At 33.0% G+C, this 19,580-nt stretch overlaps 2 protein-coding genes across 3 annotated transcripts in view; one reads left to right on the plus strand and one right to left on the minus strand.

The window, feature by feature from the left end:
* Positions 1–539: 539 nt before the first annotated feature.
* Positions 540–19,580, plus strand: part of SERINC1 (serine incorporator 1) — a 28,747-nt gene continuing 9,706 nt past the window's right edge. Inside the window, exons 1-9 of the mRNA XM_003769407.4 lie at positions 540–693; positions 2,878–3,039; positions 5,113–5,282; positions 9,966–10,045; positions 12,128–12,265; positions 13,698–13,867; positions 14,776–14,866; positions 17,922–18,066; positions 18,174–18,404. Coding sequence (XP_003769455.1) covers positions 655–693; positions 2,878–3,039; positions 5,113–5,282; positions 9,966–10,045; positions 12,128–12,265; positions 13,698–13,867; positions 14,776–14,866; positions 17,922–18,066; positions 18,174–18,404 — 1,226 coding nt within the window. The 5' untranslated portion in view covers positions 540–654. The remainder of the gene's footprint in view (positions 694–2,877; positions 3,040–5,112; positions 5,283–9,965; positions 10,046–12,127; positions 12,266–13,697; positions 13,868–14,775; positions 14,867–17,921; positions 18,067–18,173; positions 18,405–19,580) is intronic.
* Positions 14,912–19,580, minus strand: part of HSF2 (heat shock transcription factor 2) — a 63,022-nt gene continuing 58,353 nt past the window's right edge. Inside the window, exons 14-16 of one of the 2 annotated variants that reach the window (XR_004233624.1) lie at positions 16,501–16,587; positions 15,142–15,201; positions 14,912–15,033 (exon numbers count right to left, since the gene is read on the minus strand). The gene's annotated coding sequence lies outside the window, so the exon portion shown is untranslated. Of the gene's footprint in view, positions 15,034–15,132; positions 15,202–16,500; positions 16,588–19,580 lie in introns of both variants that reach the window. The other variant, XR_004233625.1, reaches the window with a different exon arrangement.

Raw genomic sequence — 19,580 nt, forward strand, 5'->3', positions numbered from 1 at the left:
CAAATCCACGATAATGGGAAGCAAAACAAAGCATAGCATCTAATAGAAGAGGAAAGGAGAGAAAACGTGTATGCGTGAGGAGAAATTAAGACTAAATTTATAATTTTTTTTAAAAAGACGCTATTTTGTTGGGGGGAAAGCAAAGCAAAATTATGCCAGGGATGTTACAAGATCTTAAGAAACAGAGTCTGACGAGGGCCTTAAGAGAGCCCCTGTTGCACAGCCCATCTTCTCCACGCCCCTGCCCCCACTTAGGAGCCGAAGAAAGCTCCGTGCGCAGCAGCCTCGCCCTGTCCCCGCCTCTGCGGCAAGTGGATCCCCGGAAAGGGGCGACGCTCCAGGAGGTGGGCGAGGCCGGCGCCATCCTACAGACCGGCTTTTTTTTCTCCTTTAGTTTACAGACAACCCCGTTGCATAACGGGCCCAGCTCGGGGCGACAGCCTGCCAGAACCCATCTTTGTAACTCATAATCATAATAGGTTACATTTGCCCACCCTTGAGCCCTGTCTTTTTCTCCCGGGGAAATGACGTAGGTATTGCGAAAGCGGGGGCGGGGCCTGGACCGGAAGTGCCTGGAAGATGGTAAATAAGCTGTGAGGAAAAAGAATCTGGCTCCATCTTTACAACGCCCGGAGCTCCTTCTATCTCCTGGCGATGGGGGGTGTCCTGGGACTGTGCTCCATGGCGAGCTGGGTATGTCCTTTCCGGGGTTTTCTGAGGGCTGCGGGAGGGAAAGGACTCTCGAGAAGCGTCCGGACGCGGAGGCTTCGCCCCCACCCTTGGGCGCCCCGCCGGGGCTCGAGCCTCTCTCCCATTTCCCATTGCCCCGAGGGCGGAGGCGGCTTCCAGCCGTGGATCTGGCGATGAGATGGGGAGAGGTGGGAGACGCTCCCCCCGTTGTCTGGTTTCGGGAGGGGGGGAGGGGAAGGGGAAAGGGAAAGAAAGAAAGATCGGCGCCATCCGGCTCCCCCTCCCCCAGCTCCGGTGCCCACCCGGCCTGTTAGGTTCTGACGGTCTCGCCACCGCCCTGCGGCCATTGCCGGGGCCCGGCAATCCGCCCTGGGCCGCGAGGTCTGTGGCTTTCCTTAGTGCGGAGCGCCCTTGGGCCCGCCCCTGCATCTTCCTGCGTCCCCAGGCCGTCTTCTTGGTTCTAACGAGGGAGAGAGATGGCGTTGGTGTGGGGCGTTTGAAAATGAGGCGGGGTACAGAGATGACTTTGCTGAGCCGTTTCTTACCGAGTTTGGAAGCACCCTGGTAGTGGAAACGCCCGGGTTCTAGTCCTTGGTGATAACTGCTGGATGACCTTGGATAAGTCATCTCCTCTCCCGGAGGTTGGATTTTTAAAAAAAAAAAAATCGATTAAAATAGAGACTGGTAACGTCTATCTATCGTTATTAAAGTTACGGGGAAAATGTAAATAGCATAAACCTTGAGTTGTCAGTGCTGTTGTTTTGGTTGGTGCTCAAAGCTAGCAGCAGCCATCGTCGCCCAAGTGGTGAGAAAGAGGTAATGCACCTCTTAAAAATACTAAGCTTTAACCTGGGGAATAAAATGTGCCAGGAAGAATCTGGCCTTGCAAGTGTGAGTTTGTAAGTAATAAAATTAAGTAATGTTTTAAGTATCTTGTTGGATAAGTTCCTCTTTCCTTTGGAATACCTATTGATGATTTGCAGAATTGGTAAGAGAAAACTTCTGGCGGAAGTTTGGTAAAATGGAAAGAAATACTGCATTTGGGATTCAAAGCAGCCTGCTACTAACCTGTGATTTTCAGTTTCCTTATCTTAAAATAAGAGGGGTTGATAGACGTATGGAGCGCTATTCAATTCTAATTTGCCATCCTATGATCATTAAAAAAAAAGGTAATATAGGAAGGCATATTGGGGAAAGCGTCTTTTTTCTACATACACCATATCTGGCTAATCTCCTGCAACTGCCTAGGCACCTCAAAATTCTCCACTTTTTCCACATTTATGCAAGTGTTGGTACTGTCTTTAAAGACACAGCTAAAATAGTCGAATTTAATTGAACTTATTCATTGATAATTAGTGATATTTTTTAAAACCCAAAGGGTAATAAGCCCTCCCGCTATAACTGTTGGGAATATGAGAAGCTTTTTCCTAGCTTCAAAGTTTCTTCGTGACACAAATAATTTACTTGGAATAAAACCTAGTAGTTCTCCTAATTTTCTATTACTTATTTTCCCTATTATGTTATTGTCCATTTACTCTTTTCTGTTGTCATTGTGTTTTTCTTTTCTCTCTTATTTTTGTTTTCTTTCTTGTCTCCTCCCCCTTTTTTTCATTCTTTCCTGGCAAAACTTAAATTTAAGCATATTTAAAAATCTGTATTTAATGACTAAATGACCCATTCTTTTAAATTTATATGAATTTAATCTTTAATGTGTGTTTCCTCCTTTCCCCCCAAAAAAGAGCCCAACTCTTGGTAGGCAATCTGGTATAATAGGAAGAACACTATCCAAAAAACTTTGTTTTATGCTTTAAGGATTTAAATTTGGAGATCCAGGTGATTTTTACTTCTAAGTCATTTCTTTTTCTCAGAAGTCTTAACCTGTTCCTATTTTAATTAAACAGAAGAAATGAAAGAATAATAGAATTGATTACTAAGATTAATAAAAACTAGCACTACAAAATCTCTTTGGCATATCACACAAAAAAATTATACTTTTTCTAATATCTTTAGTGTAATTGAATTACGTACTGTTTAAACATGAAAACTTTTGGAAGATATTTGTGATTTTTGTCACGAAATCAAGTTCTGATAAGTTTTCTAACTTTAGGCACATCTTTTTGTGGTTAATGTGTGAGGCTTTCTATATATTAAAGTGTTAATTGTTTCTAATATTTTTCTCTTTACCAGATACCATGTTTATGTGGCAGTGCTCCATGTCTGCTGTGCCGATGCTGTCCCAGTGGGAATAACTCTACAGTAACTAGGTTGATTTATGCATTCTTTTTGCTTATTGGTGTGGGAATATCCTGTGTGATGCTGATACCAGGAATGGAAGAACAATTAAATAAGGTTAGGTTTCATTTTGTTTGCTTACTGCTTGGTTTTGTAGTAGTCAAAGTTGAAACATGATTATCAGTGCAGGGATTTATGATTTAATTGATTTTATATCATCAATTGTGTTTTTCCCCCAAGTAAAATAGCACTCTGTGCTTAAGGTTTTTTTATTTTTGCCAAGTCACTTGGCCAAGGTCACACAATTAGGAAATGTTAAGTGGCTGAGGCCAGTTTTGAACTTGGGTCCTCCTGACTTCAGGGCTGATGCTCTATACACACACACACACACACACACACACACCCTTTTTCACAAGTAATTAATATAGTTGAGGCAAGAGGGAAATTTATTCTTTATCCACTGACTAATCTTGGGATCAAAATAATCTAGTGAAGCAGTATCCATGATCTTGCTTCTCTAAAGGTAAAAATGAGGATAAGGTATGTAACATCTAAGCTTCTTTTTAACTTTCTCCTATTTTTAAAATAATTTGTAGTTTTTTTTTTTGTTTTTTTTTTTTTTTTTGAGAGGCTAGCAAAAGAAAAATTTAGTCTGCTAAATTTGGGTTGCTAAAACTTTAAATTCTTGGTTGAGGTAACTATTTGTTATGGGCCAGAACTCTGAACTTGAAACAAAGGATTCTTACAAGGTGCTAAGTCAGTAGAATTGATAGAGACAATAGTTATCTAATTTAGCATGGTTCAGTATGGTTGATTTAATCTACAAGGAGATGTTATGGGCCAGAACTTGGAAGTAAGGTACTAAGTGGAATTTGAGGAGACAATGGTTAAATCTAGTTTAGCATTGATTTAATCCTACAACAAATAATGGTTTCCTAGTGATATAATGATTGGTGTATACTCAGTGGAACATAAAAGCTAGGAGCCTTAGCCAGGAGAGACATTCGGAAGGAGCTAGATGCAGAAACTGGCAGCAGGAGCTCTTGGAACCAAGGAGAGAGATAGACCTCTAAGAAAGCTAACCAGGCCCCAGGAAAGGAGACAAGACTTTTTAAGAGATAATAAAGGATTTGGAGTTTAACCCCTGGCTACTCTTGTAGTGATTACTGAACTGCAACAAAGGCTGCTCCCAGAGACCCCAAGAAAACCTCAACAGAGAACATTACATTTTAGAGAGAACTGTACAACTATTGTTTCCTATTCTTTTGTTTTTTAGAGGGCTATGAATGATCCCTTTTTGGTAATAATTCTCAGGAATAACCAGATAGATTTATTTTATATTGGCTCATTCTAATTTCATTTTAAAAGTTGTTATACTTGAGCAAATTGAAATGTGACATGTCCAAATTCTAGATTACTCATTCAAAGGTGTTGATTTGATAATGTTATTAATAGCCAAAAAGACCCATTCATTAACAATACTTGTTCAATAGGGCTTTGGGGAAGTATTTTGAACTTTTAATTGTAGAGACTGACAATTTGGCCCTTTGGTAGTTATTAGAGCTGTTAGTCCATGAGTGACTTGTATACTTTGATTTCCACCCCTCCCAGCCCCCATTTCTTATCAGAATGTTTTATTTTCAAAATTAAAATGCATTATTAAACTTGGGGAATTGTTGGTGATTGAGTTTTTGTAAAATTAAAGTTAGGAATAATTCTGATGAAAATTGATCTTAATTCTGAGAAATTATATTGGAGGTTTTTTTTTTTAATTGATAAATGAGATTTGTAAGCACAATATTCTTGTAATTCTTTGAGCAATAGTTAACTGAAATGTCTTCTAGTAAATGGGTTGAAAAATCATTAACTTTGAAAAGCAAAGTTTCGTCACTATTCTCATACAGATTGAGTTATAAGATATATATATTGAGTATGGAGGGCATCAGGAAGATAGCAATGTCACAATAAAAATTAAAATTTTGAAAAAATCGGGACAGATCTATGTGATTAAAAAGTATCAAACTCTGGTTGGGCACTCGGAATTGTCTTTTTATGGTTTACAGTAGCTTGATATAAATTGACATCAATATATTTTTTAAAAATTCTGCATTTTAGGGAGTTAATTTATGTAAATTTGATGTTTTTTCTTATTGGTCATGGCATTTTTTTTTTTTTTTTAAACTGTCCTAGATTCCTGGATTTTGTGATAGTGGGACAGGACTTGTGCCTTGTAATGTGTTGGTTGGATACAAAGCTGTATACCGTTTGTGCTTTGGCATGGCCATGTTTTTCCTTTTGTTCTCCTTATTGATGATCAAAGTGAAGAGTAGCAGTGATCCTAGAGCTGCAGTGCACAATGGGTAAGTTTTACACTTTTTTAAAGAAGCTGAAAAAATAGATAGCAATTCTTAGCCTCCCTAATAAAAGTGTTTAAGAATGCTTTGATAAATATTGAAAATGATTATATTCTTTTAATGTATATTCTATGGCTAGAAAAACTAGCTCATTAAAGTGGTAGTTTCAGTTATTTACATTTTGATGAATAGTTTTGAGGAAAATTTCTGGTGGTTACAAAATTTTAAATTCTTAAGTTATAGTCATTTCCTATCTAATAGGAGGAAAATCTTTTTCATTAGTGCTTACAACTTCCCTATTCACACAAAACTCCCAAGATATAAACTGCAGTAGGAAATTCCATTTTGTAATCTGAAAAATTAAGGAAAAAATGCGTTGGATAAATTGTAATTTTGGTAGATGTGAAAGAGAAGTTGGGAAAATTGAATGAAATGGCAATGGAAAGTGCACTTATTTGCAGTTGAAGAATTTGGGTTTGAATCATGTCCCTTTATATGATAAGCCATGGTTTTCTCACCTGTCAGATTCTCAAGTTGGCAATAATGGTCTTGGTTAACAGATAACCTTCTTCACAATAGAAAGACAGGAGTTTATTGGGGGAGAATATAATATACATAGCTAAGTCATTGTATCTGATATTTTTACTTACTTGATTTTTCTTATAATGGTTCATTTTGGAGTAGTGGGGGAAATGTCTAGAAATGACAAAAACAAAAGGCAACAATTTAACTTTAATTTAAAATAATAAAATGAGGGGGATTGTATTAGTTAATCTAAAGTTAATATTTCCAAAACTAATATTCTGTGGTCCTAGTTTCAACTTTGCCATAAACTATGTAACCTTAAATGACTGAACCTTTCTAAGGGGATGCTTCAGTTTCTTTCTTCAGTTTTCTTGGTCCAGATGAGAGATCTAACAAACCTGCTTTTTAAAAATGATTCATTACTGGCTTATGTGATTTTTCATGTAAATGGCCTAACTCAAGGAATGCACACAACTTTTAAGCTTAAGCATTAAGATTTTGGAACACCCTGTATGTTTTATATGTATATAGATCAGAAGTGGGAAACCTTTTTTCTGCCAAGGGCCATTTGTATACCTAATGGCATCATTAGCAGGCCATACAAAATTATCAACTTAGAGAACTGTGGAACGTTGTTGAACTAGCTTTTGGCTTATTATCCCTGAGGGTGCTTGCTATAACAATTGATTTGGGCATTTTCCATCCTTGATATACATAGATAATTAAGAATATGTAGAATGACCCAAACAAGACTAATAACCATAAGCTCTGATTCTTTCTGAAACTTAATAAAGATGTTCCATTTAGTACTTTTCATAATCTAAAGTCAGAACCTTAGTTCAAAATATAGACATTCTAGTTCAAAACATAGTGGTTACTTTCTGGATGTAAGGAACTTCAAATAGACATAGTGGGAAAGAAGCTAATTAAAATTGTGAGTTGTTTTTGCTTTTATGAACAAATAGTAATGTTTAAAAAGAATTTATAAGTAAACAGATGTTTAAATGCAAACAATTTACAACAAACTTAAATAAGTATTAATACAAACAGTTAAACATGCTGCAGTTATTTACATTTAAATGTACTTCAGTACATAAATTATAACTTGTGCTTAGTTCTTCTGTCTTTTTTATTTCCCATTTATTAAAAATCTTCATCTGTTTCCTTATTTTTACTATATTTTTCAAACTTGAGTTTTTTATCATGTTATAGTTAACCTTTTTCCTGTTAATAGATTTTTAGGGTCTTTCTGTTTTTTTTTTATTTCTAGTTATAAATAATGCTTTTATAGAGATAAGATTTGTTAAGTACTTAACATAGTACTTGGTCCATATTAGGTGCTTAATAAATGCTTAATGTCTCCTCTATTACAAAAATCTTTTTATGAATAACTTTCTTGCCCTGGCATCCTTCTACCCAACTGCTAGTAGTGTTACAGGATATTTCTAACAATGGAATTATTGTATCAAAGGATATAATTATTGTAATTTTTACTAAATCTTGTTTTTTAAACTGAAAATGTTTAATAGAAGAACTGATTCTCAAAATGTGTAAAGAATAGAAACTTAGGGGAAAACACTCAAGCTATTGTATCTTTAAAGTAGTCAAGACAATATTAATGACTTCTAACATGTATACCTACTTTTTTAGCTCTATTACATCTTTATGAGAATAAGGGCTTATTGAAAGTATAAAAAGAAAACAGTTTCCTCCAATATTATTCTACATCAGGTCATGAGTTTGCTATATTATTGAAAAATACAGAGAATAGAGAATCCAATATTTCACTGTGCTTACTATTTATTAACTTAAAGAAATGATTGAGATAATTCAAACGATTTTGCTCATATTGAGCAAAATGCCATCTTAAGCACTTTTTAAAAATCATCACAGAAAATACTTGGAAAATAAAACAAGAAAACAAGAACTTTGTTCAGTGACTCTCTACTTATACAGCAAAGAATTAAATAGAATGATAAATAATTCCTAAAAGTATTAAACTCTCGTGGAAGATCATCAGAAGAGTTGAAATGAAAGAGACAATCCAGACATGGTGAAGGCCTCCAAATGTTTCTGTTCTCGGGTGAAATTTGTGCCGATTGCATCAAGCTCTGTAATGTTTTAGACACTTCTAAAAATAGGTTCTACTGAAAAAAATCAATAGCTGATAGGTATTTGTTTTAACAGTCTTTGGATTTGGGCCATTACATATATTTTAGACATGAGTGATTTACAAAAAAACGGATTTAGGATTGAAAAAAATTGGGGCAGTTAGTGAATCCAGCAAGTAAAAATGGAGCACTGGTCCTAGAGTCAGGAAGACCAGAGTTCAAACTTGGCCTCAGACACTTGATAGTTATTAACTGTGTGTCCCTGGACAAGTTACTTAAATCTGATTGATTGCCCCCCAGAAAAAAGAGGAGGATTGAGAGTAGGTTGAACTGCATTTTAAAGTTGTTACTACTGATCCTCAACCACCTTAAAATAAGGACCTACTTTTTTAACCCTAGTAATTTTCCACTGATAATATGTGGCTATACTACCCAAAAGATAGTGGAGAGAGAAATACATGGTGAGTGGTGAATAGAATATAGTAGTGAAGAAGTGAAGAGAAAGATTACAGATGATTAGACAAACATGACCAGAACAAGCTATCTAGTCATAGAAAAAGAGAGACATAGGATGTATGTATTGTTGGGTTTCTTCCTGTTGTTTTTCTGATCATTATTCAAGGCTTCCCAAGATGTTAGTTGGACTACTTATAGAAAATTTGCTGGTAAATGTTGACAAAGAGTTATAAAAGAATGAGAAAATGTGGATTGGGTTCAGTTCTATAGCATTGGAGAGAATAGTTAGATCAGTGAATGCAAAGATCTATCTGATTAATCATAGAAATGAGAATTATATTTTCTGAGGATGTAGAGGAAAATATTTTTTTAAAGTTGGCTTTGCAGATATTAGAGAATCAAGTTTGTTAGCATACCATAGATTTTTTTTTAATGGGCATTTGTAAAAATTTAGTGGGCATGTAAAAAAATTAAATTTTATAATCTCAATATGATATAGAAAACAAATGGACAGTATCTTGAGTGAAATAATGGAGGACTTATATAGTTTTGTGCCTAAAAGATTTTTTTCTTAAGAAATTAAGACCTAAATTTTTAATTCAGTTTTTCCATAAATAAAACCTTGCTTTTTCATAATATGAAAAACAATATTATGAAATTATCCTAATTATGAAAAAGCAACTCTTTATTGCTAAGAGTTAGGAACAGTGAATAATTTTCTTATACACTGTCTATCGAACCTTTTATGAATGTGATTTCTTTAAGATCATAGCAAGTGATACAAGCTGCAGGATATAACTAAGAGCTTGGTTATCCTCATTTAAACTATTTTCTCAGTTTATTATTAGTTTTGTAACAGTGTGATAGATGAGAAAACTAATGAAATGACATAAAAGAATGGTATTTAAGAATGGCATTTCCTTTTTGAGTTTGTCAGCTGCTGGTTTTCTTCTCAATGTGTGAGATATAATTACATAGCTATAATAAACCCAACATATCCCTCTGTCCATTTAACTTTAATTTTTTCACAAAACCTATTTTCTAGTTAGGTTCTCTCCTGTGACTCTCATAAAATGTAGATAGGCCATTGTACTCTTTGATTTTTTTTTTTTAATTAAAACTTTTTATTTTCAAAACATATGCCATTGATTTTCTTGAATCATTAGAGATTTAGGTTAGTGTTCTCATTAATTTTTAAAATATGATAACTTTAAGTGCATTGTTCATATAGTCAGGTGTCTTTAATTTGTTTAGTACTTTATAAAAGTACATCCTCAATTAGTATAGCAGCTTTATGAAGGTTAAGGTAAGTAAGTGATAGTATTTTAATACAAATAAACATTAATTCTTTTGTCAAAATGCCATTATTTGTGTAAGATCTGGAAAACAATTTTTCTTAAAATTATGCAGAAGTAGATGAAGTGGAGTTTTTTGTTCACTTTATAGTAATCCTTCAAAGAATTTTTTTAGACTAGTTCATGTTATTTTGATATACTCTTAAATTTTTGCGTGTGGTATTGCATGTGTTTGAAAATATATATCATACATTAAATATACTTGAACTAACATGGTAAGAATCTATGGTTTTCTTTTTTAGATTCTGGTTCTTTAAATTTGCAGCAGCAGTGGCAATAACTGTTGGAGCTTTCTTTATCCCAGAAGGACCCTTTACTACTGGTAAGAATGCTGAATATCTGTGTTAATATGCGTATACTCCATTTTTCAACTGCTGTTAAAACAATATATTTTCTCATTTGGTATAAGAACATTGAATGCAGGCATTCCTGAAAGCCCTTTCTTTGAACTTTTTCTCTCTATATGATCCTTCCTTGTTGATCTCTTTTCAAGCGTTATCTTCAATCTAATCTCCATCCAAAGCCTCCTTCCTGCCCTTTATATGTATGTGTATTATGTGTATACATATACATATATACATACACATGTGTGTACATTTTCCCTGCCAATTGTTGACTATATATACATAATCATATTTTTTTCAGTACTTTTATGTGTTCAAAAACTCACTTCCAGGAGTTTAATGAATATTATCTTTGTTGAAGTGAAATCAGACTAATTTAATGCTATAAACTCCTCTCCCCAAAGCTATGAGTTGTGTGGGGTCAGTAAATGTGTGATTGTTTTCTCTGTGTAATTGTATGAGCATATTTCCAAAAAATGAAGTTGAGAGACTTATTTGACAAGAAAGTCTGCAAGAATCAAATTTTTTTTTTCCTAAGGGATTGCCTACTATGTGTCAGGCTAAACTCTAATTTATTTTTCTTTATGGATACACTCCTTTGATCAGGCAGATGTATAAGGTGTTAACAGATTTTACATTGATTTTTTTTTTTTTTTTTTACTTTATTGCTATTCAGTTTAGTAACATTTATTGAATTGATTCCTTTCCCTAATGTTTAACAGCCATGGATTTATCAAACATTAATCACCTGCATATTTGGTTCTAATGAGGGGATTTATGGTCTTTTCCATTGACTTTTTTGGTCCAGTGTAAGATAATTTTAATAATTAGAACTAAGGATTGCACCTTTATCAGTAAAAATAAGCACTTTTCTGCAATTTATATATTTTGTGTAGATCATTGAGAGGTAAGTGACTTGGCTGGGCTCATACATATAGCATGTTCAGAGGCAGTACTTAAACCTCATGTTTGCCTGGCTTTGAAGACAAATCTCTATGGCTAAAATATCTAGTGATAAATAAAACTGTAATTTATTTTTTAAATAGTAGGATAAGAATCTTTTTGTTAACTTTTTAAAAGTTCAGCTTTATATTTTCTATATAAATTATACATATAATATTGTAAATTGGGATTAATGTGATTGAGAATTTTTTGTGGCCTTGGACAAGTCACTTAATTTCATTGAGCCTTTTCCCCCATCATTTGTAAAATTAAAAGCATTGACATTAAAAAGTTTTATGTCACTTCAGTGCTAGATTTCTGTATGACTTACTGTGTTTTTCTCATATTCATACCTCCCCTTTGCTTACTGCTCATTCTTTTTCCTTTTATATATGTATGTTCATTGGGTAAATTGATGACCAGATTTTGTGTGGTTATTGTTTTGACATTAAAAATAAAAAGTTGTTATTTATTGGTGTTAGAGTGATTTTGGAGGTTTACATTGGTTTATATTGTATCCTATTATATTTAAATTATTTCAGTTTTTTGGTTGGACTTGTATTTTCTACATCTGATATGTATTGCCTGTATTTGATTTTTCTTAATCATGATAGTATTGATTTCCTCTCACTTTAATAATTTCATATATTCTGATTATTTTGCCTTGTATTATTATTAGGGTTTTTTTTTAAAAATAACTTAATTAAAACTTTATTTGGAACATAAATTTAATATTCTTTACTTCTGTTGTTTATTTTTTATGACAAATTTTCTCTTAAAACTCTTAGCCCAAATGGTTTCTCTTGGGTATTGTGCTTTCAAATTTATGTGTCACTATCATTGCTATTCATGGTTTTCTTGAGTTTGCATAATGGAGGTCTAGTTTTTAGTCCCAGCTTTCAGGTATAAATTTATGTGGCGAGTTAGTTCATCACTATTCTTTTTTATTAATCAATTAGCATATATTTTTAAGTGTATGCCTGAAATTTCTAGTGGTACAAAGAGAAATCAGTACCTTCCTGATCTCCATACCTATCAGACAGACCACATTTAAATCTCTTAAGTCAAAGCAAAATAATTTTTATAGAGGAACTTACCTTTTCCCCCCCCTCTTTCAGTGTGGTTTTATGTGGGCATGGCAGGAGCCTTTTGTTTCATCCTCATCCAGCTGGTTTTACTTATTGATTTTGCCCACTCTTGGAATGAATCTTGGGTTGAAAAAATGGAAGAAGGGAACTCAAGATGTTGGTATGCAGGTAAGACATTGTAATGCTTCAAGAGCATGGGCAAGCGTACCATACAAGCTTAAAGCATGTTGTTTAACTCTACAGATCAAAGATTTAGAGAGCTAGAAGAGGCTTTGTTGTCATCTAATATAGTACTCTCATTTAAGAGATTAAAAAACAGGCTTTAGAAGTATTTTAAGTTATAAAGTATTCAAATTGTGTACAACACACATCCGACATCCTCAGTCCTCTGGAACATAGTAGAACTAGAAAAAAAGAAGCAAAGGTCTCTGAAAACCAAGAGACAATGGCTTTGGATTGGAAATGACAAGAACGGACACTTGGCTGCATTAGAGTCAAAAAAGTTAAGAAGTTTTGGTCTAGGCCTATTTAGTGTGAAGATAAATACCAATGTATACATTGTTTTTGAAAGCATCATGTCCTTGTAACATAATTCAATAATTGATCACACAATGATACTGAGTCATGAAAAAATGCTTCATTTATTCATCATTAATTGTGTTTAAGATAGGAAATAATGTGATAGCTTTTAAGAAAGATTTCCTTTTGGATTATTAGTGCATTTTTAATACTTTTTCCATATCTGGGAATTTCACAAATGTGGAATTTTATTTTTTTGAAGAAGAAAGATAAAGAGGACTTTAAATTTCTATAACAGCATTTATGTACATTTTCTTTTAGGCCATTGTGAGTCCAGAACTACCTATGTTGAGAGTTATTCAGAAGAAATTAACTTCTGATATTTTAGTTGATAGTTGAAAACTTTCATATTCTTTTATTAGATAGTTGAAATTTTATTTTAAACATTTTGTTTATGAGAAAGCACTTTTGTGGGCCAAAGGTTTTGAGAATTAAAATAAGAAGTTCATTTTCAAAAACTGTTTATCAGATAGCAAATATTAAAAGTAAAGTAGCAAAAAACAAATTTCTGGCAGGCCCTACCAATTTTGAAGGTCTTTAACTTTGGGCAAAGAACTACCTTTATTTCCCAAGGATCAATCTTGCAAAGTTTGAAGAAGGCACAACATCCATATGTGATGGAGATTAACAAAACAAAACAAAAAAAATTATAGCAATTTTTCTAAACCATGTGCTAAATTTAGAGGAATTGGGATGTTTACCAGGGGACGTAATATCAGTGTAGACTTTGTGATGTCTTGCATGTGAAATAAAGTTTTTATGGGAATTAATGTTGGGCAGTAACTCAAAGGAGTAGAGCCTATACTAGAACTTGAAAGTTCTCTTGAAAAGTTCTCTTGAAAAAGTGTTAGTTTATGATTCTTTCTGAGCCTATCTGAAGGTAATAGCTATATAATGTTTTTTGTTTTTGGTAATGTTTTTGTTTTTTATAATACAACTTAATATTTTTATTCTAATGTAAGCTTACACAATTTATATTTGTTATGAAACTTAACTCTTTCTCCACCTTATCTTCTCACAGCTTTGTTATCAGCCACAGCAATGAATTATCTGCTGTCTTTAGTTGCCATCGTCCTATTCTTTGTCTACTATACTCACCCAGATGGTTGCTCAGAAAATAAGGCCTTCATCAGTGTCAACATGCTTCTGTGCATTGGAGCATCTGTAATGTCTATTCTGCCCAAGATCCAAGTATGCTATCTTTCTGTCTTCTCTATTTATTTGTATAGTAGTATTTTATTTTTTCCACAAATATATTACAAGAAAATTTTTAGCATTCATTTTGAGTTCCAAATTTTTCTTCCTTCCCTTCCCTCTCCCAAAAAAGGTACACAGTTTGATCTATTTTATCTATTTGATTTATACACATTCTATCATGTAAAAAGTATTTCCATATTAGTCACAATTGTGAAAGAAGAAACAGATCAAAAGAAAAAAAACACAGGAAAGAATAAAAGTAAAAAAAAAAATCTATGCTTTGATCTGCATTCAGAGTCCATCAGTCCATCATCTGGGTATGGATATCCTTTTTTGTCATAAGTCCTTCAGAGTTGTCTTGGATCATTGAAGAACATAGATATGTCATTTATAGCTGATTATCTTACAATACTGCTGTTTGTACACAGTACATTTCACTTTGGATCAGCTCACAAAAGTCCAAGTTTTTTGAAAGCATTCTGCTCATCATTTCTTATAGCATAATAATATTCCATCATAATTACATAGCACAGTTTATTTAAGCCATTTCCCAACTGATGGGTATCCCCTCAAATTCCAATTCTTTGGTTGAAGAAAAAAGCAGCTTTAAATCTTTTTTCATATACATAGGTCTTTTTCCTCTTTTTTTTTTTTTTTTTTAAATCTCTTTTGAGATACAGACCAAGCAGTAGTATTGCTAGGTCAAAGAATATGCATGGTTTTATAGCTCTTTGGGAGTTCCAAATTGCTGTACCAAATCATCGAATCAGTTCACAACTCCACCGACAATTATGCTGTTTATTTGAAGACTTTTAGGTGACATTCATTAATTTCTAAATGTTCAGAAATATTCAATTATGTCAGATTGTAAGTGTAGTTTTTATTTTTAAATTGTTACATAGGAGTCACAACCAAGATCTGGTTTGTTGCAGTCTTCAGTAATCACAATCTACACGATGTATCTGACCTGGTCTGCCATGACGAATGAACCAGGTATGTTTTAGGATTGTCTTTGATAATTTTTTCAAGATTACAGTCTTTTTTTTTTTTTTCTTGAAATTTAATAATTTCTTTATAGAGTGTCCAATTAGCAAAAATTCCATGGAAAGTTATTCTTCCAACGAGACCTGTTATGTGCAAGTCAAAATTTGACCAGATTCCTTAAAAGATAAAACAGTAGAGATAACTGTTCAATACTGTAAATCTGTTCAATACTGCAAATCAAGTGAGCTATAAAATAGAATGAATTGATATATTACCAAAGATACCTTGTAACATTGCAGGATGGACATTACTAAAGGAAATGAATGCCATTCTTTTCCTTCACTCTGAAAGTAAAAACAGAAGCCAGAAAAAACAGCTTAAAGAAATCTTGCAGTTTCTCCTTGAATAGTTAAATAGAATCAGTTATGGAATTGGTTTTATCATACATTCAAAGGGAACAAAACATTTATTTTTATGGGACACTAGACATCTTATATTGCTCACAATGGACATATGGACTATAGTGTAGTCAACTGTAGTCTTATGTTCTAAAATCTATTGTGGAGGATAAAGAAGTAGAGACTTTGAGACTTGGAGAGACTTGCTTTGTGACTTCAACATAAAAATGGAGTTGGAGAAATATGGTAAAAATGTTTGAAAGTAGTTAGAAATATAAAGTGGGAAAGGTCAGATCTCTGAATAATATATAGAAGTATCACACTTATAGAGCATTAATACTTTAAGACTAAAATCAGGAAGTGCTTAATGGATTAAGCCCTAAAATTTAAAAAAAAATTTTTTTGACTACCAGTCTTACCAAATTAGTCTACCAAATTAAAGAGTACTATATAACACAAAATTGAGGCAATTCCATCTTGATCTGTTCTACAAGATATTGATGAAGAAAAAATGAATAAAAGCATAGTGATGTACCTAAGGAAATTTAACTAATATTAATTACTATATTGAGAAGAAAATATAGATACCAGGGCAGAAAGTAGTAAGCAAGCACTTGCTGTTCTTGCAAAAATGGATAGCCTAACACTATGCAGAATTGTTTATAAAATCTTGTAGAGTAATCTGATAAAAGCTTCTGCTTAATCTTCTAGCAGGTTCTTTTAAGATTTTGTATGGCATCAGAAAACTAGGGGAAAATACTTACCTAAGGCTAGTAAGAGTCTCAAGCCATATCCAAAAGGGGCCTTTTAAAAATAAAATTGTAATATATAGATTTTTTAAAATTGGAATGTAATCTACATGGATTTCTATGACATTTTTTTTTTTCCTAATCAGTGACAATAGAACAGATTCTTAACACTAAATCTATACTCCTAATTCTCCAAGTGCCACGCAAGCAAAAATGGCATAGATAAAACAAATATGAAAAAAATAACTGGAGTTTACCAAGTAATACAGAAGCAATATTTGCTGGAGATGACAAATTTTTGAAGGCAATAAGAAATTAAGACCAAAAATAGCAAAGGCTTGGGAAAAAGTTACAATCCTATTTACAAAAAAAGATGGAGTGGGGTGGGTGGTGTATGTGTCCAAAAAAAACCTTAGTTATTAATTACTTAGTAATTAATAACCCTTGCTTTTATTTTTTCGTCTTTTCAAAATTTAAGAGAGTAATAATCACTTACCAGACATCTTGATGAAAATTTGGGAAGAGAGCAGGCCAGTTTTTCACAGAAGTTCTTCAATAAATGTTTCTATAGTAGCATAATTGACTATGAAAGGTAGAGAAAATACACGATTCCATTGTTCTTATTTGTTTTTTAAAAAACATTTCAGAGAGCTAGAGTTAGAATTGATTTCAGTGGCCATCTAATCCAATCATTTCACTAAAAAATCCCTAGTATAACATAACTCACAACTGAATATTCAACCTTTAATTGAAGATTTCCAACGGATGGAAATTCATTCATTTTGGCCTCCTGTTTAATTTTAGGATGACTAATTGTTAGGATTTTTTTTTTTTTCCTGGTATTTAAAATAAATTTGCCTTATTGCATCTCCTAACTCTTGTTTTAAAATTTTTACCCAGTTGTTTTAATGGAATGTTCCAAAATAATAGCTTTCCTCAAATAAGTGCTATTCATATCGGAAAACTTCAAAATGCAATTGATAGTTTGTAAAACTGAGCCATTGGTATTTTAGATAGATAATGGAGGTAGAGAGTGAACTTGGCCCAGAATTCAAAGTAAGCTAGTTAGATTTCCTTGAGTCTTTTCAAAGTTTTTTCAAGCTTCTCTCTGAAATAGACTGTTCATACTCCATGGCTTGTGGCATGTGATACATCCAAAGAATCAGAGTTGTTGATTACCCAAAGGATACTCATGTGATGAACATTATAAATAACAGGCTGCAGCATATTGCCAGTGAAGGATTTCACAGAAAGAGACTATAAAGGATGTCATGAGCTTTATGATTAGAAAGCGATTCATCATGTAGTGAGAGGAAAGGATAATTGATAGAAAACTTGTGCACACTGTTGCTAATCATAAAATGTCAAGAGCAAGGGCCCTAACTAGCTTATTGGATGTACTTCACAAGGTAAGGAAGGCATGGGTAGTTTGAGAATTACACAGATTTATCACAAATTAATTATTTAGTAAATAATCAAGCTAGAAATCAAAAACATCTAAGTAGTTCTGATCTACTACTGACTTGCTGTGATTTTTTTTGGTCAGTTGCTTTTGCTTCAATGTCCTTATCTTTAAAAATATTAATCATGGCAACTTCATACATTATGGGGTTTAAAAAGATAATAGATAAAGTGTTGTGAAAAATTTAGTGTTATGTTAACTAATATGTTGGTATGCCTTTTGTTCAAGATTTTGAGCTCTACTTGATATCTTAAATGATTGTTTAAAAAAAGTTACTTATACATGAATTTATAAAATCTACTTTGAGCATAATTTTTAGCTTTTACTTTCTGGTCACAGTAATTGTCTCCTAAAAAGTTATGAATTAATAGATTTTTGTAAAGGGTAAAATGTGGATTCCTCAGAAAATGTCATCTTTGAATTTTTTTCTATTTCAATGTTTACTCATTTCACAGACAGACAATGCAATCCAAGTTTATTAAGCATAATTGGCTATAATGTTACAACAAGCATTCCAAAGCAAGGGGACTCTGTCCAGTGGTGGGATGCTCAAGGAATTGTGGGACTTATGCTCTTTTTGTGTTGTGTGCTTTATTCAAGGTAAGCTTTTTTTTTTTTTTATGTTTTGTTGAAAAATAGTAGTTTTTTAATTAAATCATATTTCTCTGAAACTAATGTTTTTCTCCTTTTCTACCTCTTTTCTATAGCATCCGGTCATCCAACAATAGTCAGGTTAATAAGCTGACTTTGACTAGTGATGAATCAACACTGATAGAAGATGGTGTGGCCAGACATGATGGCTCACTTGATGATGGTGATGATGTTCACCGAGCAATAGATAATGAAAGGGATGGTGTTACTTACAGTTACTCCTTCTTTCATTTCATGCTTTTCTTGGCTTCACTTTATATCATGATGACCCTGACCAACTGGTACAGGTATTTATTGAAATTTTTTACATTTTTAAAGGGATCTAGGATTTGTAAATTCTGGCAAGTTTGTATTTAGCATAAATTAAAATATGATGGCACTAATTCACAAAGGTAATATTAGTGCTGTTTTAGAAACTTTTATTTTAAATCAACACAAAAGTAAATACTAGAATATTGTCATTACAGTAGCCTTTTCATAAATTACAGATTATTTTCTACTTCATTATAAATCATGCTTCAGATATTTAACTGTTTACACATCTTTTAAAAAAGTGGCATATTTTATAGAATATTTTATAATCTTGGAGCTTATAGAAATGCACATTTTAGATTGACACAAAAAGATATGTGTATTTAGATTTTGAGCTCTACTTGATAACTCAATTGCTGTACAGTTGTTGTTTTTTTTTTAAGTTTTTTGAATTTATAATCTCCCTCACAATGTGAGACCCTACCCACCTACTTTTCCTCCCCCAATTAAGGACAGCAACTATTAAAAAAAAAAAAAAGAAAACCCTCAACACAATCTCCTATTGTCCTTGCCCTAAAATATTTGTGACATTGATTTGAATTCTTTACCTTTGGCAGGAGATGAGTGATATATTTCATTTTCAATCTTTTGAACTCATGGTTTATTATGGCATTGCTCAAAGGGATCAACTTTCAAAGTTTTTTCTGTAATATTTTAGTCATTTGTAAATTTTCTAGGTCTTCAATCTACCTCAGTTCATAGAGGTCTTATTGGTGTTCTTTGAAACTGTCCATTTCATTATTTTTGGGGGCACAATAAACATTCTATCTAATAGGAGGAAAGTGTATTTTCTAAATTTTGGCTTCAATGAAAAGAGCTGCTATGAATGTTTTCAACATATATTTTTTTCCCCTTTCTTTGGTTTCTTTGAGATAGAGTCCTGGTAGTGATGATATAAGTGGGTCATAGGTATATAACAACACAATTTGATAACTTTATGATCATAGTTCAAAGTTGCTTTCCAGAGTGGCTGGAAGTTTGTACCTCTATAATTAGTTACACTAGTCCCTGTTTTTCCATAAGTCCTCTAATTAGTCTAAAATATTTTTGCCATTCACCAGAGTGTAAAGTGCATCTTCAAAGATAGTTTAATTTGCATTTCTCTACTAGTGATTTAGAATATTTTTTTTAAAATACTTTGGTTTTCCTCA

This window comes from Sarcophilus harrisii, chromosome 4, assembly GCF_902635505.1.
Source record: "Sarcophilus harrisii chromosome 4, mSarHar1.11, whole genome shotgun sequence".
Classification (NCBI taxonomy): domain Eukaryota; kingdom Metazoa; phylum Chordata; class Mammalia; order Dasyuromorphia; family Dasyuridae; genus Sarcophilus; species Sarcophilus harrisii.